This window comes from Salmo trutta, chromosome 2 (assembly GCF_901001165.1).
Source record: "Salmo trutta chromosome 2, fSalTru1.1, whole genome shotgun sequence".
Lineage (NCBI taxonomy): Eukaryota > Metazoa > Chordata > Actinopteri > Salmoniformes > Salmonidae > Salmo > Salmo trutta.
The window spans coordinates 73,274,374-73,296,719 of NC_042958.1; the positions used below are offsets into that span (position 1 = coordinate 73,274,374).

The 22,346-nt window shown below is 42.9% G+C and overlaps 1 protein-coding gene across 7 annotated transcripts in view; it reads left to right on the forward strand.

Annotated features, from left to right (window-relative positions):
* Window positions 1-22,346, forward strand: part of LOC115162807 (actin-binding LIM protein 1) — a 181,466-nt gene that overhangs the window by 134,692 nt on the left and 24,428 nt on the right. For 4 of the 7 annotated variants that reach the window (XM_029714247.1, XM_029714235.1, XM_029714251.1 and 1 more), the window contains exons 7-15: window positions 136-223; window positions 437-501; window positions 2,616-2,693; window positions 3,738-3,896; window positions 8,305-8,349; window positions 8,669-8,795; window positions 15,603-15,725; window positions 17,111-17,215; window positions 17,630-17,677. In XM_029714247.1, the coding sequence (XP_029570107.1) occupies window positions 136-223; window positions 437-501; window positions 2,616-2,693; window positions 3,738-3,896; window positions 8,305-8,349; window positions 8,669-8,795; window positions 15,603-15,725; window positions 17,111-17,215; window positions 17,630-17,677 (838 nt within the window). Of the gene's footprint in view, window positions 1-135; window positions 224-436; window positions 502-2,615; window positions 2,694-3,737; window positions 3,897-8,304; window positions 8,350-8,668; window positions 8,796-15,602; window positions 15,726-17,110; window positions 17,216-17,629; window positions 17,678-21,273; window positions 21,642-22,346 lie in introns of those variants that run through there. The other 3 variants (XM_029714265.1, XM_029714241.1, XM_029714257.1) reach the window with 3 other exon arrangements.

Below are 22,346 nucleotides of genomic sequence, written 5' to 3' on the forward strand. Positions count from 1 at the left end.
GAAATGTACATACACTGGACATTACACTAAACCATGCCCTGGATGGAATAGTGAGTCAGCATGGCCACAGGTAGATCATATATTCCAGTCCTTAATGATATCTGTGCGTGTGTTTTGTGTGTGTGTTGTTTCTAGGCAGGGGACAAACACTACCATCCCAGCTGTGCACGATGCAGCAGGTGCAACCAGATGTTCACAGAAGGAGAAGAGATGTACCTGCAAGGTAAGTAGCTAGATGGGCTGACGTTATGATTGAAGCATTTTAAGGGTTATTACAGTATAGCTGGGTTGGTTTAGCCTGGTCCCAGATCTGCTGTATTGCCAACTCTTAGGTTTGAACATACATGTTGGCAAGATAGCACAAACATATCTGGGACCAGCTTAGGTTTGGATGTCTTTGTTCTCTAAGACCATCTGTCTCTGTTCTGTTCCACAGGATCAACCGTGTGGCACCCTGGCTGTAAGAACACAACCAGAACAGAGGAGCAACATAGGGAACAGGTAGGAATCTATCTGGACATGAATGACCTCTTGTACCTTTACCTTGTTTGCATTGTGCAAGTGTCTCTTCTGTGTCAGCCAGTCCCAATTTGCTCCCCATACCCCTTCCCATTGGACCTAAACCTTCGATGTGTGCAGATGTGTAAGTAATACATCAAAACGTTGAAGTTGATTGGTCGCTTACACAGATTTGTAGGTCTTATAGCAGGTGCAGCGAAATGCTTATGTTACTAGCGCCAAAAGTACAGTAGAATATCTCGCAAATACACACAAAAATAAAAAATCCAAACAAAAAAATCAAGAAATAACAATCCAAAGTAGATATATTAGAGTGAGCATGTTTGAGAATATAAATACGTGGTGGCTATAGACAGTATATAATTTTGAAAAGAAAATGGTATGTACAGTATATTAGGATGAGCTATGTCGAGAATACAGTATATACAGACACAGTGAGTAAACAACAGTATATAAAAAGAATGAGGTGACCAGCATTCAATGACTTTATACATGGGACATTATTCTCAATGTGCAGGACTGAGTACCAGACAGGCTAGTGATGGTTGTTCAATAGTCTGATGGCCTGGTCATAAAAGCTCTTTCTCAGTCTCTGTCCCGGCTGACGCGCCTCTACCGTCTCTGTCTGCTAGATGGTAGTAGGGTGAACAGACTGTGGCTTGGGTGCCTGAGGTATTTAAAGATCTGCTTGGCCTTCCTTCAACACTGAGTGCTGTAAATGTCCTGGAGGGCAGGCAGCGTGCCCCCGGTGAGCACCACCCTCTGTAGAGCCATGTGGTTGATGGCGATGCAGTTGCCATAACAGGTGGTGATGCAGACCTACAGAAGAGTATGGTGGAAGCTCCACCACTACACGGCCTATACCTACCAGACCTCTCAGATCTGCAAACATCAAAGAGTTGGGGCTAAAAGGAAGGGGTAGGGAGCAAACCGAGATTGGCTGTGTCTGTGTTACTGGTTTTTAGGCGGCTAAAATGTATCTTTAGGCTGCACAGACACCTACAGACACCTCCCCTTTAACCTTTGTCCTTCTTATGTCTACCTCTGTATGTAGTGTGTGTCCCACACTCTGTGGTGGTTGTGTGCGTGTGAGCTGTAGGTTTGGGGCAATTACATTTCATTTCAGTCAATTCATGAGGTATTGAATTAACTGAAATTCCAATTGAAAAATTCAAATTTTTATTGGAATTAAAATGTCAGTTTACTTCCGTAATTGATTGAATTGAAATGGAATTGACCCCATCCCTGGTGAGCTGTGACTTGGACCGCTGAATGGGCTCCATCTAAGTCAGGTTGGAGAGGAGGCACAGCACAGCCCCCTCTCTCAGACACACTCATGTGTGGGAAGGAGTAAGGGCTAAAGACAAGGACATATTTGAGAAGTAGACATAAAAATGGTTCAAATTATACATTTACTTTTGGGGATGCCCAATGTCTCTTGAGGACACCCTTTTTTTTATGGGGGCACCCAGCCACCCCTGTAATTTGAGCCATGAAGACAAATATCAAACAATATAAAGTGATGGTTGTTTTCACCCTAAAACTCTTTACAAAGCCCCCATTTATAGTAACCATGTGGTTGTGAAAACATGATTCATGTCAATCAATACATGAATTCAGGACTGTTGTTTTCATCTGAAATTCATTTCCCATGGGAATGCATGTGGTATTTACAGTGTTAAGGACATTACTAAGTCACAATGCAAATGCCCTCAATCACTTTGCAAGAGGCAAATGAATGACATCATTGCAAGATAATGTGTTTGTATTTTATTTAAAGATTGAATCTACTTGTCATGTGACAATGTGGTGGAATTTCAAAAACAAAGTTAGGTGTTAAACTGTCTTTTCTTTATTGAACCTTTATTTATCCAGGCGAGTCAATTAAGAACAAATTCTTCTTTAAAATGACGGCCTGATGAATTCTTATTTTCCCCTCCTTTTGACGAAGCAGTGATTGAGTGGACAAATTTCGTTCCTCATTTGCAAATTGAGGCGAACACAATACTGTAGCAACTTTGATCCAACACCTATAAAACTCATCAAGAGGTTGTTGGGATGTTGTCTTGACTTATTTTTCTGTTCTCCTCTTGCAGCCTTCAAGGTCGTCATCCGAGAGTATCTGTTCCAGACCTGGTTCAAGCATACATGGCTCACCAGGTCATACCATATATGTGAGTTCTGTCTACCATACAACTACCCTCACACACATACTGGGCTGGATGTACTGCTTATATTTTTTTATAGGCCACATCTTCCCTAGGGAAACTTAAGATAAATCGTCATTCCATGTGTAAACTTTGTCTAACATGCTGACCAGATCGCGTGTGGGATTGCGCGCATGTTGATTTTGTCCCCCCACACCAGACGCCATCAGGACACGCAGGTTGAATTATTAAAATAAACTCTGAACCAATTATATTCATTTGGGGACAGGTTGAAAAGCATTAAACATTTATGGCAATTTAGCTAGCTAGCTTGTTGTTGCTAGCTAATTTGTCCTGGGATATAAACATTGGGTTGTTATTTTACCAGAAAAGCACAGACTAATCCACAGAATAAAGGGTAAACGTTTGTTTTCTAGTAATTGCTCCTCCTTCAGGCTTCTTCTTCTTTGGACATTAAAAGGTGCATTACCACAACCGACTGGAGTGTGGACCTCAGTTCATCTTGCAATCACCCACGTGGGTATATGCTCCTAAAAACCAATGAGGAGATGGCCCGTGGGTATATGTTCCTAAAAACCAATGAGGAGATGGGAGAGGCAGGACTTGCAGCGCGTCCAGTGTCACAAATAGAACCAAGTTCTATTTTAGCGCCTTGCCACGCAGACGCTCGCGAGCAGTGTGAGTGCAATGATTGAATAACATGTATGTGTACATTTATTTTGCAACGCTCGCGCACGCGACACATCAGGTCTGGTCAGCATGTTAGTCGTAGACTTTATTCTTACCGGTACATACATTTTCTGTTCAGCCTTACATCTAAAGTGGAAGGAACCCTATGCTTATCAGACTCTCTTATAGTTCCTTTATAGACACTGACCACTGGGGTTGTTTTTTTTGCAACCCCAGTGGTCAGGGTCTATAGAGGAACTTTTTAGCTGCCCTAATACTGGCTAGTGTTAACTCTTTGCAGTAGATGTGTGCTTTTAGTTGTGTATAACCTCTCTCGCTCTGTCTCTATGTATGTGTTGGTCTGTCTGTCTGTGTCCCTAGGCAAAAGTAGACAATGAGATCCTTGAATACAGGGACCTAGCCGCCATTCCCAAAGTCAAAGCCATTTATGACATAGACCGCCCTGATCTGATTACCTATGAGCCTTTGTACACCTTGTCCCTTGATGAGAGGGAGGAGAGGAGGGAGAGTGTGGGAGAGGTAATTAGCATGAACGTGTATGTGCTTGTGCGTGTGTGACGTGTCATGTTGAAATGAACAAGCCCTCATTCTGAAGTTGCAAGCTGTGCCGGGTAAGTATTGGTTTGAGAGAAAACAGCTGTGATGCATAAATTATATTATCCTAAATCATATCCATTTTCTTCATCTCTCCCCCCCAGAGAGTCATGTGTCAGGCAATAAATATGTCTGTTGTTGCAGGGTGGAAGGCTAACACTTTGTGTACATTTCGTATTTAGTAATAATAACACATTATAATTATAGAGTGCTTTTTCAAGGATCCAAAGTCTAGTGTTAACCTCTCTGGGCTAGGTGGCACCAAATCGTCCCACCTACGTAACAGCCAGTTGAATCCTGTGGCGCGATTTTCAAAACCTTTGAAATGCTATTACTTCAATTTCTCAAACATATGACTATTTTACAGCTATTTAAAGACAAGACTCTCGTTAACCTAACCACACTGTCCGATTTCAAAAAGGCTTTACAACGAAAGCAAAACATTAGATTATGTCAGCAGAGTACCCAGCCAGAAATAATCAGACACCCATTTTTCAAGCTAGCATATAATGTCACAAAAACCCAGAAGACAGCTAAATGCAGCACTAACCTTTGATGATCTTCATCAGATGACACACCTAGGACATTATGTTATACAATACATGCATGTCTGTTCAATCAAGTTCATATTTATATAAAAAAACAGCTTTTTACATTAGCATGTGACGTTCAGAAAAAGCATACCCCCCGCAAACTTCCGGGGAATTTACTAACAATTTACTAAATTACTCACGATAAACGTTCACAAAAAGCAAAACAATTATTTTAAGAATTATAGATACAGAACTCCTCTATGCACTCGATATGTCCGATTTTAAAATAGCTTTTCGGATGAAGCACATTTTGCAATATTCTAAGTACATAGCCCAGCCATCACGGGCTAGCTATTTAGACACCCGGCAAGTTTAGCCTTCACCAAAATCATATTTACTATAAGAAAAATGGTCTTACCTTTCCTGTTCTTCGTCAGAATGCACTCCCAGGACCTCTACTTCAATAACAAATGTAGGTTTGGTCTCAAATAATCCATCGTTATCTTCCATCAGCGACGTTTTGTTCGTGAGTTCTAGACACTATCAGAATGGTAAATCACGGTCGTGCGCATGGCGCATAACGTGACAAAAATTGTCTAAATATTCCATTACCGTACTTCGAAGCATGTCAACCGCTGTTTAAAATAAATTTTTATGCAATTTATCTCGTAGAAAAGCGATAATATTCCGACCGGGAATCTGCCTGTCTGTAAATAGAGGGAAAAACAGAAAGGCGGGGGCGGGCAGTGCTCGAGCCTAAGCCCTTTGTCCTTGTCACAGATATCTTCGTCTTCTGACGATAAGGCGAAATCGTCATCGGAAAAGGTTGACCAATACGCAGCAGAGTCGATATAGTTCATCTTGAACATTTAATTAAATCAACACGAATACAAAAAAACAACAAACAAGAAAACAAACGATAAACTGACAGTCTGCAAAGCATAGGCTCAACACAGAACAATCACCCACACCTAACAAACACAAACACACCCTAATATATGGGACTCTCAATCAAAGGCAGATAGACAACACCTGCCTTCAACTGAGAGTCCCAACCCCAATTAACCAAACATAGAACACACTCACCAGACTACACATAGAAATACATAAACATAGACCATCAACCAAAAACCCAGAAATACTAAATCAAACACCCTTTAACCAAACACACCACCCTGAACCACATAAAACAAATACCCTCTGCCACGTCCTGACCAAACTACAATACTAATTAACCCTTATACTGGCCAGGACGTGACAGTACCCCCCCTTAAAGGTGCTAACCCCGGAAGCACCTTTAAAACAAAAAACAAAACAAAAACAACAACCCCAAACAACAAAACAAAAATTCCCCTCTACTAAAGGGAGGGAAGGGAGAGTGGCTCTCGTCAACGACGGCACTGTGCTACACCCCCCCCCAACCCACCTATATCAGGAGGTGGCTCCGGTTCTGGCCTTTCCCGGCAGTCGGGCCACTCTGGCAGTTCGGGGCAGTCTGGCCAGTCTGGCAGCTCGGGGCAGTCTGGCAACTCGGGGCAGTCTGGCAACTCGGGGCAGTCTGGGCAGTCTGGCAACTCGGGACAGTCTGGGCAGTCTGGCAACTCGGGACAGTCTGGGCAGTCCGGCAACTCGGGACAGCCTGGGCAGTCCGGCAACTCGGGACAGCCTGGGCAGTCCGGCAACTCGGGACAGTCTGGGCAGTCCGGCAACTCGGGACAGTCTGGGCAGTCCGGCAACTCGGGACAGTCTGGCCACTCCGGCAGTTCAGCGCAGTCTGGCCACTCCGGCAGTTCAGCGCAGTCTGGCCACTCCGGCAGTTCAGCGCAGTCTGGCCACTCCGGCAGTTCAGCGCAGTCTGGCCACTCCGGCGACTGTTGACTGGCGGGCAGCTCCGGCGACTGTTGACTGGCGGGCAGCTCCGACGACTGTTGACTGGCGGTCAGCTCCGACGACTGTTGACTGGCGGGCAGCTCCGACGACTGTTGACTGGCGGGCAGCTCCGACGACTGTTGACTGGCGGGCAGCTCCGACGACTGTTGACTGGCGGGCAGCTCCGACGACTGTTGACTGGCGGGTAGCTCCGACGACTGTTGACTGGCGGGCAGCTCCGACGACTGTTGACTGGCGAGGCTGGGTTTACGCACTTGCAGGCTAGTGCGGGGAGTGGGAACAGGACGAGTTGGACTGGGTTGACGCACTTCCGGGTCCGCACGAGAGACAGGAGCTGGAAACCCAGGGCTATGGAGGCGCACAGCCGGTCTAGATCTTACCTCCTGCACAACCCGCCTTGGCTGGATGGAACTAGTAGCCCTGTACGAGCGGGGTGCTCGTACAGGGCAGACTGGGCTGTGCAGGGGCCTGATGGTAGCCGTGCGTAGAGCGGGAGTTGGGTAGCCTGGTCCTCGGAGGCGTACCGGCGACCAGATGCGCTGTGCAGGCATCCTCCTACCAGGCTGGATGCCCGCTCTAGCACGGCACCTGCGAGGGGCTGGAATAACTCGCACCGGACTGTGCGTGCGTATGGGTGAGAGAGTGCGCTTCTCAGCGAAACATAGCGCTCTCCACCCCATACGCTCCTCCATATAACCACGGGTAGCTGGCTTCCGGCTCTTCCTATACCTAGCCAAACTACCCGTGTGCCCCCCCAAAAAAAATTCTTGGGGGTGCCTCTCGTGCTTATACGCCAGTCGTGTCCCTCGGAAACGTTCCCGGTCCATACCAGCCTTACTCCATGGGCCTTCTCCGGCCATAACCTGCTCCCATGACCATCTCTCCCGATTGTCCAAATCACAACTCCTCTGCTCCTTTCCTCTGCTGCTTGGTCCTGGTTTGGTGGGTGATTCTGTCACAGATATCTTCGTCTTCTGACGATAATGCGAAATCGTCAACGGAAAAGGTTGACCAATACGCAGCAGAGTCGATATAGTTCATCTTGAACATTTAATTAAATCAACACGAATACAAAAAAACAACAAACAAGAAAACAAACGATAAACTGACAGTCTGCAAAGCATAGGCTCAACACAGAACAATCACCCTAATATATGGGACTCTCAATCAAAGGCAGATAGACAACACCTGCCTTCAACTGAGAGTCCCAACCCCAATTAACCAAACATAGAACACACTCATCAGACTACACATAGAAATACATAAACATAGACCATCAACCAAAACCCCGGAAATACTAAATCAAACACCCTTTAACCAAACACACCACCCTGAACCACATAAAACAAATACCCTCTGCCACGTCCTGACCAAACTACAATACTAATTAACCCTTATACTGGCCAGGACGTGACAGTCCTCTGATAGACCACTTAGCAAAAGCGCTCGTGTGTTTCAGCCAGGGCTTTGAATTACGTCATTCAGGTTTTTCCCGGGCTCTGAGAGCCCATTGGAGACGTGGGAAGTGTCACGTAACAGCAGAGATCCTTCGTTTTTGGAAGAGATGTCAAAGAAAGCAAATAAATGGTCAGACAGGCCACTTCCTGTAAAGGAATCTCTCAGGTTTTTGCCTGCCAAATGAGTTCTGTTATACTCACAGACACCATTCAAACAGTTTTAGAAACTTTAGGGTGTTTTCTATCCATATATAATAAGTATATGCATATTCTAGTTACTGGGTAGGATTAGTAACCAGATTAAATCGGGTACGTTTTTTATCCGGCCGTGTAAATACTGCCCCCTAGCCCCAACAGGTTTTAATGTCACACTCAGGTTCATGGCAAACTCACCCTTATAAAGGAAACCTATTATTGACACGAGAGTGCTCAGTCATTTTTCTGTGTCTACAGCTCCATACAGCAAGAAGGGAGCGTTCCCCCATGCCAGATGACAAGGTAAGACAGCCACCCACTATTCTCATTGATGATAACATGGTGTTGGTGTGTGCTTAAAGTATGTTGTATGGTGTTTCTTTGCTTACAGTATGGTCAGGATTGTTAGCTAAGTTAGCTTGAAATAAAGACAAAAAATGTTTTTCTTTCAGTCCTCAAGAAACATGTCACCTACACCATCCGCTGTAGGTGGTACTGCATTACACAGTAATACTCTGTACATGTTTAGCTGCAAACGTTCAGATCGAATTACAATGAAAGGAAGCTCTTGACTATGGGTTGACAGTGATTGACAGGTGATGTAACTGTGTTGTCCCTGTAGAGCTGCTATGACATGAGGGAACGCATCCTTCAGAGGTCTACCAGTCAGGGCTCCATCGGCTCACCTGTCTACAATCGTCATAGTTACACCCCGTTGTCACGCTCACCACAGCATTTTCACAGACCAGGTGAGAGGTGTGTGTGCAAACGCATGTTTGTGTGCGTGCGCGCATGCATGCATGTATGGTTTGTATTGTTAGTCTTTACAGGTTACACAGGTTAAATAATTTAAAATAGTCTGAGATGTACAGTAGGCACTGCCTCAACACTCTTCCTTGACTATTTTAACAAGAACATAATACCACTTGTTCACATCTCACAGGAGTATCATTCATGCCTGTCACTCTTTCTTAACCCCACCTTAATCTTAACTCCCCACTGCAGCTGCTCTGTTGCTGTCCTCCTATATCTTCACTCTTCACTGACCACTCTGATAATACTTTATAATAACTGTCATTAATAAGCCATTATATTTATTTTATTATTTTTATTTTATTTAACCTTTATTTAACTAGGCAAGTCATTTAAGAACAAATTCGTATTTTCAATGACAGCCTACCTGTCACGGTCGTCGTAATGGATGGACCAAGGCGCAGCGGGTATGTGAATGCTCATTTTATTTAACACGAAACAAAAAACAAGAAAACGAATAACGGACGACAAACAGTCTTGTAGGCTCACACAGCAATACAAAGAAATCACAGCTGTCCTGGTACATTGTTTGCTGCCTCTAGCCATTCGGGATACACTGTTTCAGTTTCAATGACTCAATATTTTGCACAAAATCTGACAAATGTAAAGAAGACTGGGAATGTCAATACAATCAAACTAGCAAGGGCAATTTGTTTATTTTAATTTTTTTTATTTCACCTTTATCTAGTTGAGAACAAGTTCTCATTTACAACTGCGACCTGGCCAAGATAAAGCAAAGCAGTGCGACACAAACAACAACAACATAGTTACACATGGAATAAACAAGCGTCAATAACACAACAGAAAAAAGATAGTCTATATACAGCGTGTACAAATGGCGTGAGGAGGTAGGCAATAAATAGGCCATAGTAGCGGAATAATTACAATTTAGCAGATTAACACTGGAGTGATAAATTAGCAGATGATGATGTGCAAGTAGAGATACTGGTGTGCAAAAGAGCAGAAATGTAAATAAAAACAATATGGGGATGAGGTAGGTAGATTGGGTGGGCTATTTACAGATGGACTATGTACAGCTGCAGCGATCGGTTAGCTGCTCAAATAGCTGATGTTTAAAGTTAGTGAGGGAAATATAAGTCTCCAGCTTAAGCAATTTTTGCAATTCGTTCCAGTCACTGGCAGCAGAGAACTTGAAGGAAAGGCGGCCAAAGGAGGTGTTGGCTTTGGGGATGACCAGTGAGATATACCTGCTGGAGCGCGTGCTACAGGTGGGTGTAGTTATCTTGACCAGTGACCTGAGATAAGGCGGAGCTTTACCTAGCATAGACTTATAGATGACCTGTAGCCAGTGGGTCTGGTGACGAATATGTAGCGAGGGCCAGCCAACTAGAGCATACAGGTCGCAGTCGTGGGTGGTATAAGGGGCTTTGGTAACAAAACCAATGGCACTGTTATAGACTGCATCCAGTTTGCTGAGTAGAGTATTGGAAGCTATTTTGTAAATGACATTGCCGAAGTCGAGGATCGGTAGGATAGTCAGTTTTACTAGGGTAAGTTTGGCGGCGTGAGTGAAGGAGGCTTTGTTGCAATGATCATAAGCCAGTCATAACGTGGCTAATAGGCTAGCTTTTACTTAGCAAGCTGAAAACACGGAGCCTAACGTTAGCAAACTAGCTGCTGGGAGGATGTCATGTCATTGGACGAGTGGGTGAGTGCCCACCCCATATTGTCTTTTGTTGGCTACAGCTAGAGATGCAGGTGTCAGTTGGTTAGCTTGCAAGAAATGTGAATCACTTTGCTAGGTAGCTATGCTGAACTTGAACAACTGTCATCCACAGTTAGCATATCTCTTAGTTGTCAGTCAAATGTATTTGGCATTGATCAAATGGGCGGGCAGGAAATTTCCCACCTAGTTGTCAAAATGTGGGTTGGGACAAGCACGCATTGGCAGGCAAGCTGCAGAAGGGCGAGCAGGCTGCTATTCCCATCATTTATCGGTCTGCATGCCGAAAAGGTTTGAGAGAGTTTATCTACTCTTCCCTTGTTGGATTTGAGTGAATCTCACTCTTGCTAGCATTAGTTGTTGATCTTGCTGTTGTTGATGTGCATAGGTAACAGAGATAGATAGCCTACCTGTTCATGGTTGTTTGATCAATAGGACTGTAAAGTTTCCAAGGACTCCTGTGGTATTTACATATTTGCAGAAATCCATGTGTATGTAACCCTCTCACCAGGCTCAAACTTGACTCTCACGATATTACCTTACATAGAATATCTCAACCGCATGGGATGTTAGGTGAGAAGGACATCTCCAATAAGAATCCCTATTGTAAACTATCTAGGGTGATGACAACTAGGGTATTAACTTCAGATAGAATGATTATAGATTTTTGTTATTGTATAAGGATATGCTTTCCCATGCATAAAATGTAATTTAAACAGGAAATTACTCCACCAAGGCAACATACATAAGGTTCAAGATGTGTATTATTACATTTTCAAAGCACCACATCAAAATAAACAAAAATAATAAAACGCCAATGAGTCGTGCACAACCCATGCCCAAATTATTTCGAACTTGCTTAACCCGTTTGTCACGTCCTGACCATAGTAAGTTGTTATTTTCTATGGTAGAGTGGGTCAGGGCGTGACAGGGGGTGTTTGTCTGTTTTTGTATTTCTATGTTTAGTTTCTAGTTTTTTATTTCTAGGTTAGTTTTTGTTTGGCATGCCCTCCAATTAGAGGCAGCCGGTTGTCGTTGTCTCTAATTGGAGGCCATATTTAAGTTGATGTTTGTCCCACTGGTATTTTGTGGGTGATTAATTTTGTGAGTAGTGTATGCCTGCTCTGCGTCACGGCTTTCTTGTTTTTGTATTTCAAGTTTATTGTTTATTGCATTAGTTTCACAATTTAATAAAAGATGTGGAACTACGATCACGCTGCGTATTGGTCCGATCCTTCTGAAAGCCCTGACACCATTGGCGTTGGAGCTAAAAAAAAAAAAATACGACACACATAAAGTCCCAAAGCAACCGTTGTGGTTACTCACTACTCATAGATATTCCCTCAGCGAAGTATGGCAGTTCCGTGAAGGTTTCCTCACAAGATCCACAGCAAGCACAGCTATCAATGCAGACAGTACTCCTTAGCAGTAACCGATATCCCATGGGAACATGAACTTGTTAACTTTCCCAAGCAATTCTCTCTCGGTGTCACACGATGCTAGGCTAACCTCAAGGCTGTCAAATACCTCCACGGTGAGACGGTAGCTTCAGTCTTTACTAAGTCTTTCTTAACAAAATTATAACAACTCTCTTATAAAATAAAATCGGTATTTCCCTTCAAAACTCAGTAGGTATGGGTTTTGTTCTATTTTTCTTATTTTATCATTTTTCTTCACCAACGGTCATAATGTAATTCCCATCCTTTTCTAAACGTCTCCCCCCCCTCTCTTTTTTCCCAGGCCTTCCGTTAACCAGGTCAACTCCCATTGGCCACATCTTAACAAGCGACCTCATTGGTCAAAACTTAAACTTAAAAGTAAACCAACCTATTCACTTATACATTACCAATGAATTATAACAAATAAATGAAATACTTGGTTCTAACAAGGGTATTACCGTGATTTCCGGACTATTAAGCGCACCTGAATATAAGCCGCACCCACTGAATTTAAAAAAAAATATTTTTTGAACATAAATAAGCCGCACATGTCTATAAGCCGCAGGTGCCTACCAGTACATTGAAACAAATGAACTTTACACAGTGTCACAGGCCGGCTCATAGCCTGTGGCAAAAATGAGGGGACATCAACAACAGGTATAGGCCAATTCAAAAGGTTCTTTATTGTAAAACAAAACTATTAACTCTAAACAAAGAAGAAATGAGGTGTGGAAATGTCATAATGTAAGGTGTATGTAAGGTGCATGGATGCGTGAATATGTGTGTGTGAACATGACTGAGTGGAAACTAAATAAACCTACAAAGGAACAAACAAAACAGGATCATACCTGAAGGAGCAGGGAGAGAGAGAGAGAGAGAGAGAGAGAGGTTAGTGGAGCAGTTTTATGCCCTGAGCCCAGGTGGCTCCAATCACGCCAGCTCCAATGACTAATGACTCTCCTCTGCCTGCAGGAGGAACCGCCCCTGCACTGCAGAGGAGGAGCCGTGACAACAGGCTTTAACGAAACACGGCTTGTAACAAAAATAAATAGGCTTTAACGAAACACGGCTTGTAACAAAAATAAATAGGCTGTAACGAAACACGGCTTGTAACAAAAAATAAAATATTAGCAGTAAGCTTTAGTTGTCTTTTTGCACTGAGTCAATTCCTCACGCTGCTGTTTCCAACATCTTATCATCGACTCATTAAGACCAAGCTCCCGTGCAGCAGCTCTATTTCCTTTTCCAACAGCCAGATCAATCGCCTTCAACTTGAAAGCTGCATCATATGCATTTCTCCGTGTCTTTGCCATGATGAGGGTGACAAAATGACTACCGTAATCAGAATGATGGGAAGTTTGAGAGCACGATTTAATCTAAACAGTAAACAAAAAAGTTCTTCATGCCGCCAAAAAACTGAGCACGTCACAGAATGTGTTTTTTTGGAAGAAAAAAAATTGAAAGCGGGAAAAATCCATATATTAGCCGCGTCATTGTTTAAGCCGCGAGGTTCAAAGCTGGGAAAAAAGTTGCGGCTTATAGTCCGGAATTTACGGTACATGTATTTTGTGGATTTTGGCGAATGCTTTCTAATTATCTAAAGTCACGCTGTTGCTACTGCCTGTGAACACACAGTCCAGTTCAAAGTGAATGATGGCAGCCCCATGTGGGAAATGGCTTATTTGCATATAGGCCTACCGTAGCTCTGATTGGCTATGGTGCACCGGTCTGTGTGGTGCACAGACTATGGTGCACCGGTCTGAGTCCGGTCCTAGACAAGACAGATGTTTTTATTAGCTTTTATTTACTGCAATGTCTGTTAACCTCTCTGGGCTAGGTACTCAACAGCCAGTGGAATCCCGTGGCGCGATATTCAAATACCTTAGAAATGCTATTACTTCAATTTCTCAAACATATGACTATTTTACACCATTTTAAAGACAAGACTGTTGTTAATCTAACCACACTGTCCGATTTCAAAAAGGCTTTACAACGAAAGCAAAACATTAGATTATGTCAGCAGAGTACCCAGCCAGAAATAATCAGACAACCATTTTTCAAGCTAGCATATAATGTAACAAAAACCAAAACCACAGCTAAATGCAGCACTAACCTTTGATGATCTTCATCAGATGACACTCCTAGGACATTATGTTATACAATACATGCATGTTTTGTTCAATCAAGTTCATATTTATATCAAAAACCAGCTTTTTACATTAGCATGTGACTAGCATGTGACTAGCATTCCCACCGAACACTTCCGGTGAATTTACTAAATTACTCACGATAAACGTTCACAAAAAACACAACAATTATTTTAAGAATTATAGATACAGAACTCCTTTATGCAATCGATATGTCCGATTTTAAAATAGCTTTTCGGTGAAAGCACATTTTGCAATATTCTGAGTAGATAGCCCGGCCATCACAGGCTAGATATTTTGACACCCACCAAGTTTGGTACTCACCAAACTCAGATTTACTATAAGAAAAATTGGATTACCTTTGCTGTTCTTCGTCAGAATGCACTCCCAGGACTTCTACTTCAATAACAAATGTTGGTTTGGTTCCAAATAATCCATAGTTATATCCAAATAGCGGCGTTTTGTTCGTGCGTTCAAGACACTATCCGAAGGGTATATATTCCATTACCGTACTTCGAAGCATGTCAAACGCTGTTTAAAATCAATTTTTATGCGATTTTTCTCGTAAAAAAGCGATAATATTCCGACCGGGAAAGCGTGTTTTCGTTCAAAGACTGAAAATGTAAACATGGAGTCGTCTTGTGCACGCGTGCGCCAGTCTCATTGTTCTCAGATCGACCACTTACCAAATGCGCTACTGTTTTTCAGCCAGAGACTGGAGAGTCATCATTCAACGTTCTGCCGCCTTCTGAGAGCCTATGGGAGCCGTAGAGAATGTCACGTTACAGCAGAGATCTTTTGTTTTGGATAGAGATGATCAAGAAGGCCAAGAAATGGTCAGAGAGGGCACTTCCTGTTTGGAATCTTCTCAGGTTTTGGCCTGTCATATGAGTTCTGTTATACTCACAGACACCATTCAAACAGTTTTAGAAACTTTAGAGTGTTTTCTATCCAAATCAAACAATTATATCCATTTTCTAGTTACTGGGCAGGAGTAGTAACCAGATAAAATCGGGTACGTTTTTTATCTGGCCGTGCAAATACTGCCCCCTATCCCCAACAGGTTAATGTAGCGATAATACAAATTTGTCCATTATTCCTTATCCCCATCTCACTCAAATGGTCCTTCCTCCTCATTTCAAGTTTCTTAATTTCTAGTTTTGACATGATTCCGATTTTCTCCCTTATCCCCTTCTTTTCTTCACCCTCTTTCACCTCACCTCCTCTCCCTCCCTAACTGTGGTGGTGTGTATCCACTGGCTCTGTCTCCTCTCTTACCTATCCTTTAACTCTTCCCCCCTACGTTCCTCCCTCCCTGCCTCCTTGTGTCTATCTGTGATGGTGTGTCTACCGACTGTCTCTCTCCCTTTTCACATCCACACCTCCGTCTTCCTCCTCCAACTCCCCTCCACATCATCTGTAATGATGTCTTCCCAACGGCTCTGTCCCACCTGCCCTCCCTCTCCCCTGCAGAAGCTTTGACAGGCATGCAGAAGCTCTGCTCCGCCCTGTGCAGTAACAGTGTGGGCTCCTCCAGCCATAGTGACTCCCGTCCCACCTCACCTTTCAGACACCACTTCTTTCCCCATAGCCAAGGTAAGACATGGCCTTAGACCCCATCGTCCCTCCACTGTCCCCACTCCCCAGGCAAGCTATGTCACCTCATTCAAGTCTTACTGCCTCAGACTCTATGGCTTAACTCATGTCCCTACGCTCATCTCCAGCCCCTATATACTGTAGTCATGCACATTTGATGTAAAACGACTGTCAGAAGCTGAGTACCCTGGTCCAAAATCTGTTTGTGCTTTTCTTGCCAACTGACCATAGGCTGGCAAAGAGATCTGGGACCAAGCTAGAGACGTCTCATCTGCTGTCAAAGTCATAAGATGACATAGACATGCAGCCCAGCTCACTTACACCAATCAAATGTCCAGAGACCTTTCCTGGACCTCTGGACATTTTGGCCCATGTAATATTCTATTTTTGTTCTGAGTGTTTGTATTTGGCAGTAGTGATGGCCATGCATGCACCTAAATGTCACCCAAGTCACATTACTGGCATTCTGCCTGTTTAATGATCAATGTCCATTATGTCTGGCTGCATGCTTTGGATAGGTCTCATATTACCTCATGGCTACAGGATGTAACTAGGGCTGTCATTACATTTCATCAGCCGGTGATTGTCATGCAAATAACTGCCGGTCTCACTGTATTTAAAAATATATATATATTTTTAGTTGAACCTTTATTTAAATAGGCAAGTCAGTTAAGAACAAATTCTTATATACAATGACAGCCTAGCAGGGAATAGCGGGTTAACTGCATTGTTCAGGGGCAAAATGACATATTTTTACCTTGTTAGCTCGGGGATTCGATCCAGCAACCTTTCGGTTATTGGCCCAACACTCTAACCACTAGGCTACCTGCCGTGGATACACTAGGCTATGGTAATTGACCATTAATTAACATAAACACATTTAGCATCTCCTGGCTTCCACGCTAGCCACAGATGCGGACCTTTGGTAATAAAATCCCTTGTGCCTTATTGCTTAAATGGAGTGCTGAGTACCAGGCCATTAGCGACTTGCAGTTAGAAAGTTTGGTAGGCTATTAATGACCATCAGTGGCATCAGAGCGCAGATTTGGAGAAGCCTAGTTACCGTGACTAAACGGTCACATGGAATTTGACTGTCGTCATGACTCGTGACCACCGGTGTGGCGGTAATACGGTCACCGTAACAGCTCTAGATGTAACTGACCTCCATAGTGTGACTAACTGATTTGCTAACACAGGATTATTCAATAATTACTCTTTCAATCCCCTTGCGTCCATTTTTATGCTTTATCCTAATCTCACATGCCAGACTTTACAGCTATATGCAATAGTCCCTCGTCTGGCTCTGCGAGATTAGCTTTTTCCAAACGTATGTTTTCCGTATCGTTGCCCTGCTTATGTTTTGTTCTTGGTTCTTCTCATTGGAGGCACTGATCCACATAGCGGGCGGAGCTCCCCTATACCCCAAAGGCCAGACAGCCGGCCTGTCACTCCGCCTCTCTCTCTGACCCCTAAACATTTCCACCTCCCAGGTAGGAGACACACGGAGCGTACCCTGTCACTGTCACTGCTACTGGTCACCTGAGATCTTTTATATCTCTCTCTCTCTTATCTCTCTCTCACTTCACTTCTGTCTACCACTTTTTCCATTTCAATAATGCTTTTGATTCAGTCCATTAAAGGATGCTGGCACTTAGTGTGCCTTTTAACCAGTCACATCACGAATATAAGACTCTCTGTATAAAATAATAATTGATTTTAATGTCAATTTTAATGTAAATACTGATGTTTATTGGTTTACAGTGTGTGATTGTGAAGACACCCTCCCTCTGTGGTATTTTTCATTAGTCATTTCACAATGCCCTCTGTGTCACAGGAAAAGTGTTTGATACGTATACATGAAATGCAAAAGACTGAGTTTTGTCTTTCTCCCTTTATCCTTTCAGATCAGGGGATCAACATTTACAGGAAACCACCCATCTACAAACAACACGGTACATTCACTTTCCGTGACCTGGTTTCACCAGTATTAACAGCATCATTATCGTTATGAATACTTATACTGATACTATTATTCCCAAATAGTGTCATGAGCCTCATTGGCTATAACAAATCGATAAGCTTAGCTTATTGATGCGCGGATTGACTCATAACCCTCAGTCCCCGCGGTTATATCTGCGGGGCAGGTTTAGGGTCATGAAATACTGTGTGGATCAGCTGTTTGTTCACCCGCCCGCAACTATTGCACAAATATGTGATAAAGTTAAAATCTGAGGCCCACACCCAACCCTTACCCGCTAATATAGAAAATGTGGCTAAATGTAGGCTAAAAGCTGATAGTATCAACCACATAAAATATGTATCCAAGCCAAACTGACATTTTATCAAAAACATGTTGGGTCATTTTAACAGCTTTGACTTTCCTTAAAACTGGTCAAACTGTTGTAATTTTTTGAAATTTAGCACGAAAGATCTTTCCCATTGTTTATTTTTATTTTTTTTGTGCATTTTCTCTTCAGTACCTATAAACATCTTTGCAGAGATGAAAGAGAAAACAAACTTTACCTCTTCAGTACCTATAAACATCTTTGCAGAGATGAAAGAGAAAACAAACTTTGCTAGAATGAATGCTTCAATCTAGTAATCTTTGACGTAGGGTTTATTTAGTCTTCTAGGGCAGAAACTAATGACCGAAGAGAAGCTGTATGTATCTAATTATAGACAAGTTGACTAACAAATAGCCAACCAAAATGTTTGAAATTATAAGCAGAAACATGGGCCTATCTAAAAATGCCTGTCAAAAAAAAGTAAAGACATCTCTGACTGTACAATGCATTTTCTATATTTACGGGTTAGGGTCGGCTGCAGGCCTCAGATTTTCACTTTATCACACATAGTCGGGCGGTTGTGAATGTGTTATTAACAATTTGCAGGCGGGTGTGGGTGGGTGAACAAACACCTGACTAAGCTATACAAAGCAGCACCTAAACTTTTAAAGGTATAGGGTCCTTTCAATTATGGTTTATTTGTTTGGATTGAAATTGTGTGATCACCACGTTGATCTCTGATTGTACACCACCTTACTGTAACCACCTCCAATGTCAATGTGTTAATACTGTTTGAAGTCTCTCTCTGACCAAACAATTTCTGAACACTTTCTGAGCATCTAATGCCTAAGCAAAATATCAAGGCATGTGAGCCTACAGCATATCCAAAAATCTAAAAAGAAGTTTCAGGATGGCAACTTAATTCCCTTCAATAATACTTAATCCTGACATGTTTTGAAGCCTGCTCCTTCCCCACTAGTGGTGCTTTGACAAAGGAGTATGCTCCGAAACACGTCACTAATAAATATTTAATGGAAATAAGGTCTAGATTTGATCAGATCCGCGCTAGCCGACCTCTGCATGGAGGTTGTTTTAATGGTGGCTGAGGTGGAACTGCGTTAGAGCTGTCAAATCAACAAACGTCTCCTTGCGTTACCTTATCATCGAATGCAGCGAAACCACATCCAACTTTATATCAGACAAATCCCATGCAGCCGTGTTACAAGTTCAAACACTCAAATGCGTGATCTTCTATTGTCTACACCTCGATTACACTGATAAATTATAAATCCCCCCATCCAAATTAACATGGAAACATGCATTAGCCTATCATTATTTCTATCATCAATAGAGCCTACACTTTATATTGCCCTTTAGAACTTCTAACACAGTAGGGATAATAAGGAAGGGAGTGGTTGATGACACACAAGAGCAGCCGCTCACTAACACCGCCAAAACATCCGCAATTCAGATGTCGGCCAACACAGGTTAACGCTCAATCTGATTGCCATCCTGAACCATGTTTCAAGATTTCATTTTAACATTCCTAGGACGGAGCACCCCTTCAGTGGTGCAAACTACAACTATCTACAGTGCATTTGGAAAGTATTCAGACCCCTTGACTTTATCCACATTTTGTTATGTTACAGCAAAAACAGAAAACATTTTTGGAAATGTATTAAAAATAAAAATCAGAAATACATTATTTACATAATTATTCATCTTGTTTCCATTGATCATCCTTTAGATGTTTCTACAACTTGATTTGAGTCCACCTGTGGTAAATTCAATTGATTGGACATGATTTGGAAAGGCACACACCTGTCTATATAAGGCCCCACAGTTGACAGTGCATGTCAGAGCAAAAACAAAGCTATGAGGTCAAAGGAATTGTCCATAGAGCTCAGAGATAGAATTGTGTCGAGGCACAGATCTGTTGAAGGGTACCAAAAAATGTCTGCAGAATTGAAGGTACCCAAGAACACAATGTCCTCCATCATTCTTAAATGGAAGAAATTTGGAACCACCAAGACTCTTCCGAGAGCTGGCCTCCCAGCCTAACTGAGCAATCTGGGGAGAAGGGCCTTAGTCAGGGAGGTGACCAAGAACCCGACGGTCACTCTGATAGCGCTCCAGAGTTCCTCTGTGGAGATGGGAGAAACTTCCAGAAGGACAACCATCTCTGCAGCACTCCACCAATCAGGCCCAATCAGTGGCCAGACAGAAGCCACTCCTCAGTAAAAGGCACATGACATCCCGCTTGGAGTTTGCCAAAAGGCACCTAAATGACTCTCAGACCGTGAGAAACAAAATTCTCTGGTCTGATGAAACCAAGATTGAACTCTTTGGCCTGAATGCCAAGCTTCACGTCTGGAGGAAACCTGTCACCATCCCTATGGTGAAGCATTGTGTTGGCATCATCATGCTGTGGGGATGTTTTTAAGTGGAAGGGACTGGGAGAATATTCAGGATCGAGGGAAAGATGAACAGAGCAAAGTACAGAGAGATCCTTGATGAAAACCTGTTCCAGAACGCTCAGGACCGCAGACTGGGGCGAATGTTCACCTTCCAACAGGAGAACGACCCTAACCACACAGCCAAGACAATGCAGGAGTGGCTTTGGTCCAAGTCTCTGAATGTGCTTGAGTGGCCCAGCCAAAGCCTGGACTTGAACCTGATCTAACATCTCTGGAGAGACCTGAAAATAGCTGTGCAGCCAAGCTCCCCATCCAATCTTACAGAGTTTGAGAGGATCTGCAGAGAAGAATTAGAGAAACTCCCCAAATACAGGTGTGCCAAGCTTCTAGCATCATATCCAAGATGACTCGAGGCTGTAAACGCTGCCAAAGGTGCTTCAACAAAGTACTGAATAAAGGGTCTGAATACTTATGTAAATGTATTATATTATTTTATTTTTTATTATAAATCAGCAAAATGTATAAAAAACAGTTTTTGCTTTGTCATTATGGGGTATTGTGTGTAGATTGATGAGGGGGAAAAGCGATTTAATCAATTTTAGAATAAGTCTGTAACGTAACAAAATATGGAAAAAGTCAAGAGGTCTGACTACTTTCCAAATGCACTGTATATAATCTATGTACAATTCTGAGTAATAGGTGTAAGTGTAAGGTTACGGGATTATTTTGATCTTTACCATGTAGAAATCGTCACACAACATTTCAGACAGATGTTGAAATGTTCAGCTGTGTTTCAAAGGACTTACTCAGACACTGATAGTCCAGTTCCCCTGGTTACCAACCTAGATTCACCCGCACCAAAAATAAAGTCTGCTGATGAAATCATCAGATCCGCTACGTTTCCTGCTGCCCATGACACATCACCGAGCCAGAGCGTCCACTGGCCCCCCTGCGCTTTCTCCCTGGCCCTGGTTGCCTTAGGTACAGTAGGCTCCCTATGAGCATGCTTGCACTGCCCTACCTTCCACCCCTTAGAGGCTCACTACCCCCTAGACATTTGTGGAGAACCAAGAGGATTTGATAGGTTTGAGTAATATGCCAATAGCTCACTCTGATAGACTAGGTGTAATTTCTGCCATATTCTCTCAGATTTCAACAAGTGTCTAGGATGTAGTGGTTGGGGTTCTTTATGAATGGGGCAGAATATCACTTTTATGCACTTGTAGCTTAACCCCACCACTAAGTTTTATTGCATCCCTGCTCTCACTAGAATTTGACTCTGGAACACAGACTTTTACAATTATTTTTGCTGATGCTGAATAGTGTCTCCTTGAAAGGCTGTTGTTGTTGGCGTCATGTCACTTTTTGCTTACTAGATCTTCAGTTTTACTTTCGTTTACAGCTACCTATACAATCAATCAATTGATTGATATACAGGTAATTACCAAAATAATGGAACCACTTTTAGTTTACTGATAGCAGGTGCTTCCAAACAGGTGTGGTTCATGAGTTAATTAAGAAATTAGCATCCCATCATGCTTAGGGTCATGTATAAAAATGCCCAGTTGCACATTATCAGTTTTGTCTTTTTTTGTTGTTGAAGGGGCTGTGTTTGTCTCAGTCCCCAGATCTTAACCCAATTGAATACTTATGGTAAATTCTGGGGCGGCGCCTGCATTTTCCACCACCATCAACCAAACACCAAATGATGGAATTTCTCATGGGAAAATGGTGTAGCATCCCTCCAATAGAGTTCCTGACACTTGTAGAATCTATGCCAAGGCGCATTACAGCTGTTCTGGCAGCTCGTGGTGGCCCAACGCCCTATTAAGACACTTTATATTGGTGTTTCCTTTATTTGGGCAGTTACCTGTATCTACACCATTCACAAATGACTTGGACAGAGCTACTTTGACTGA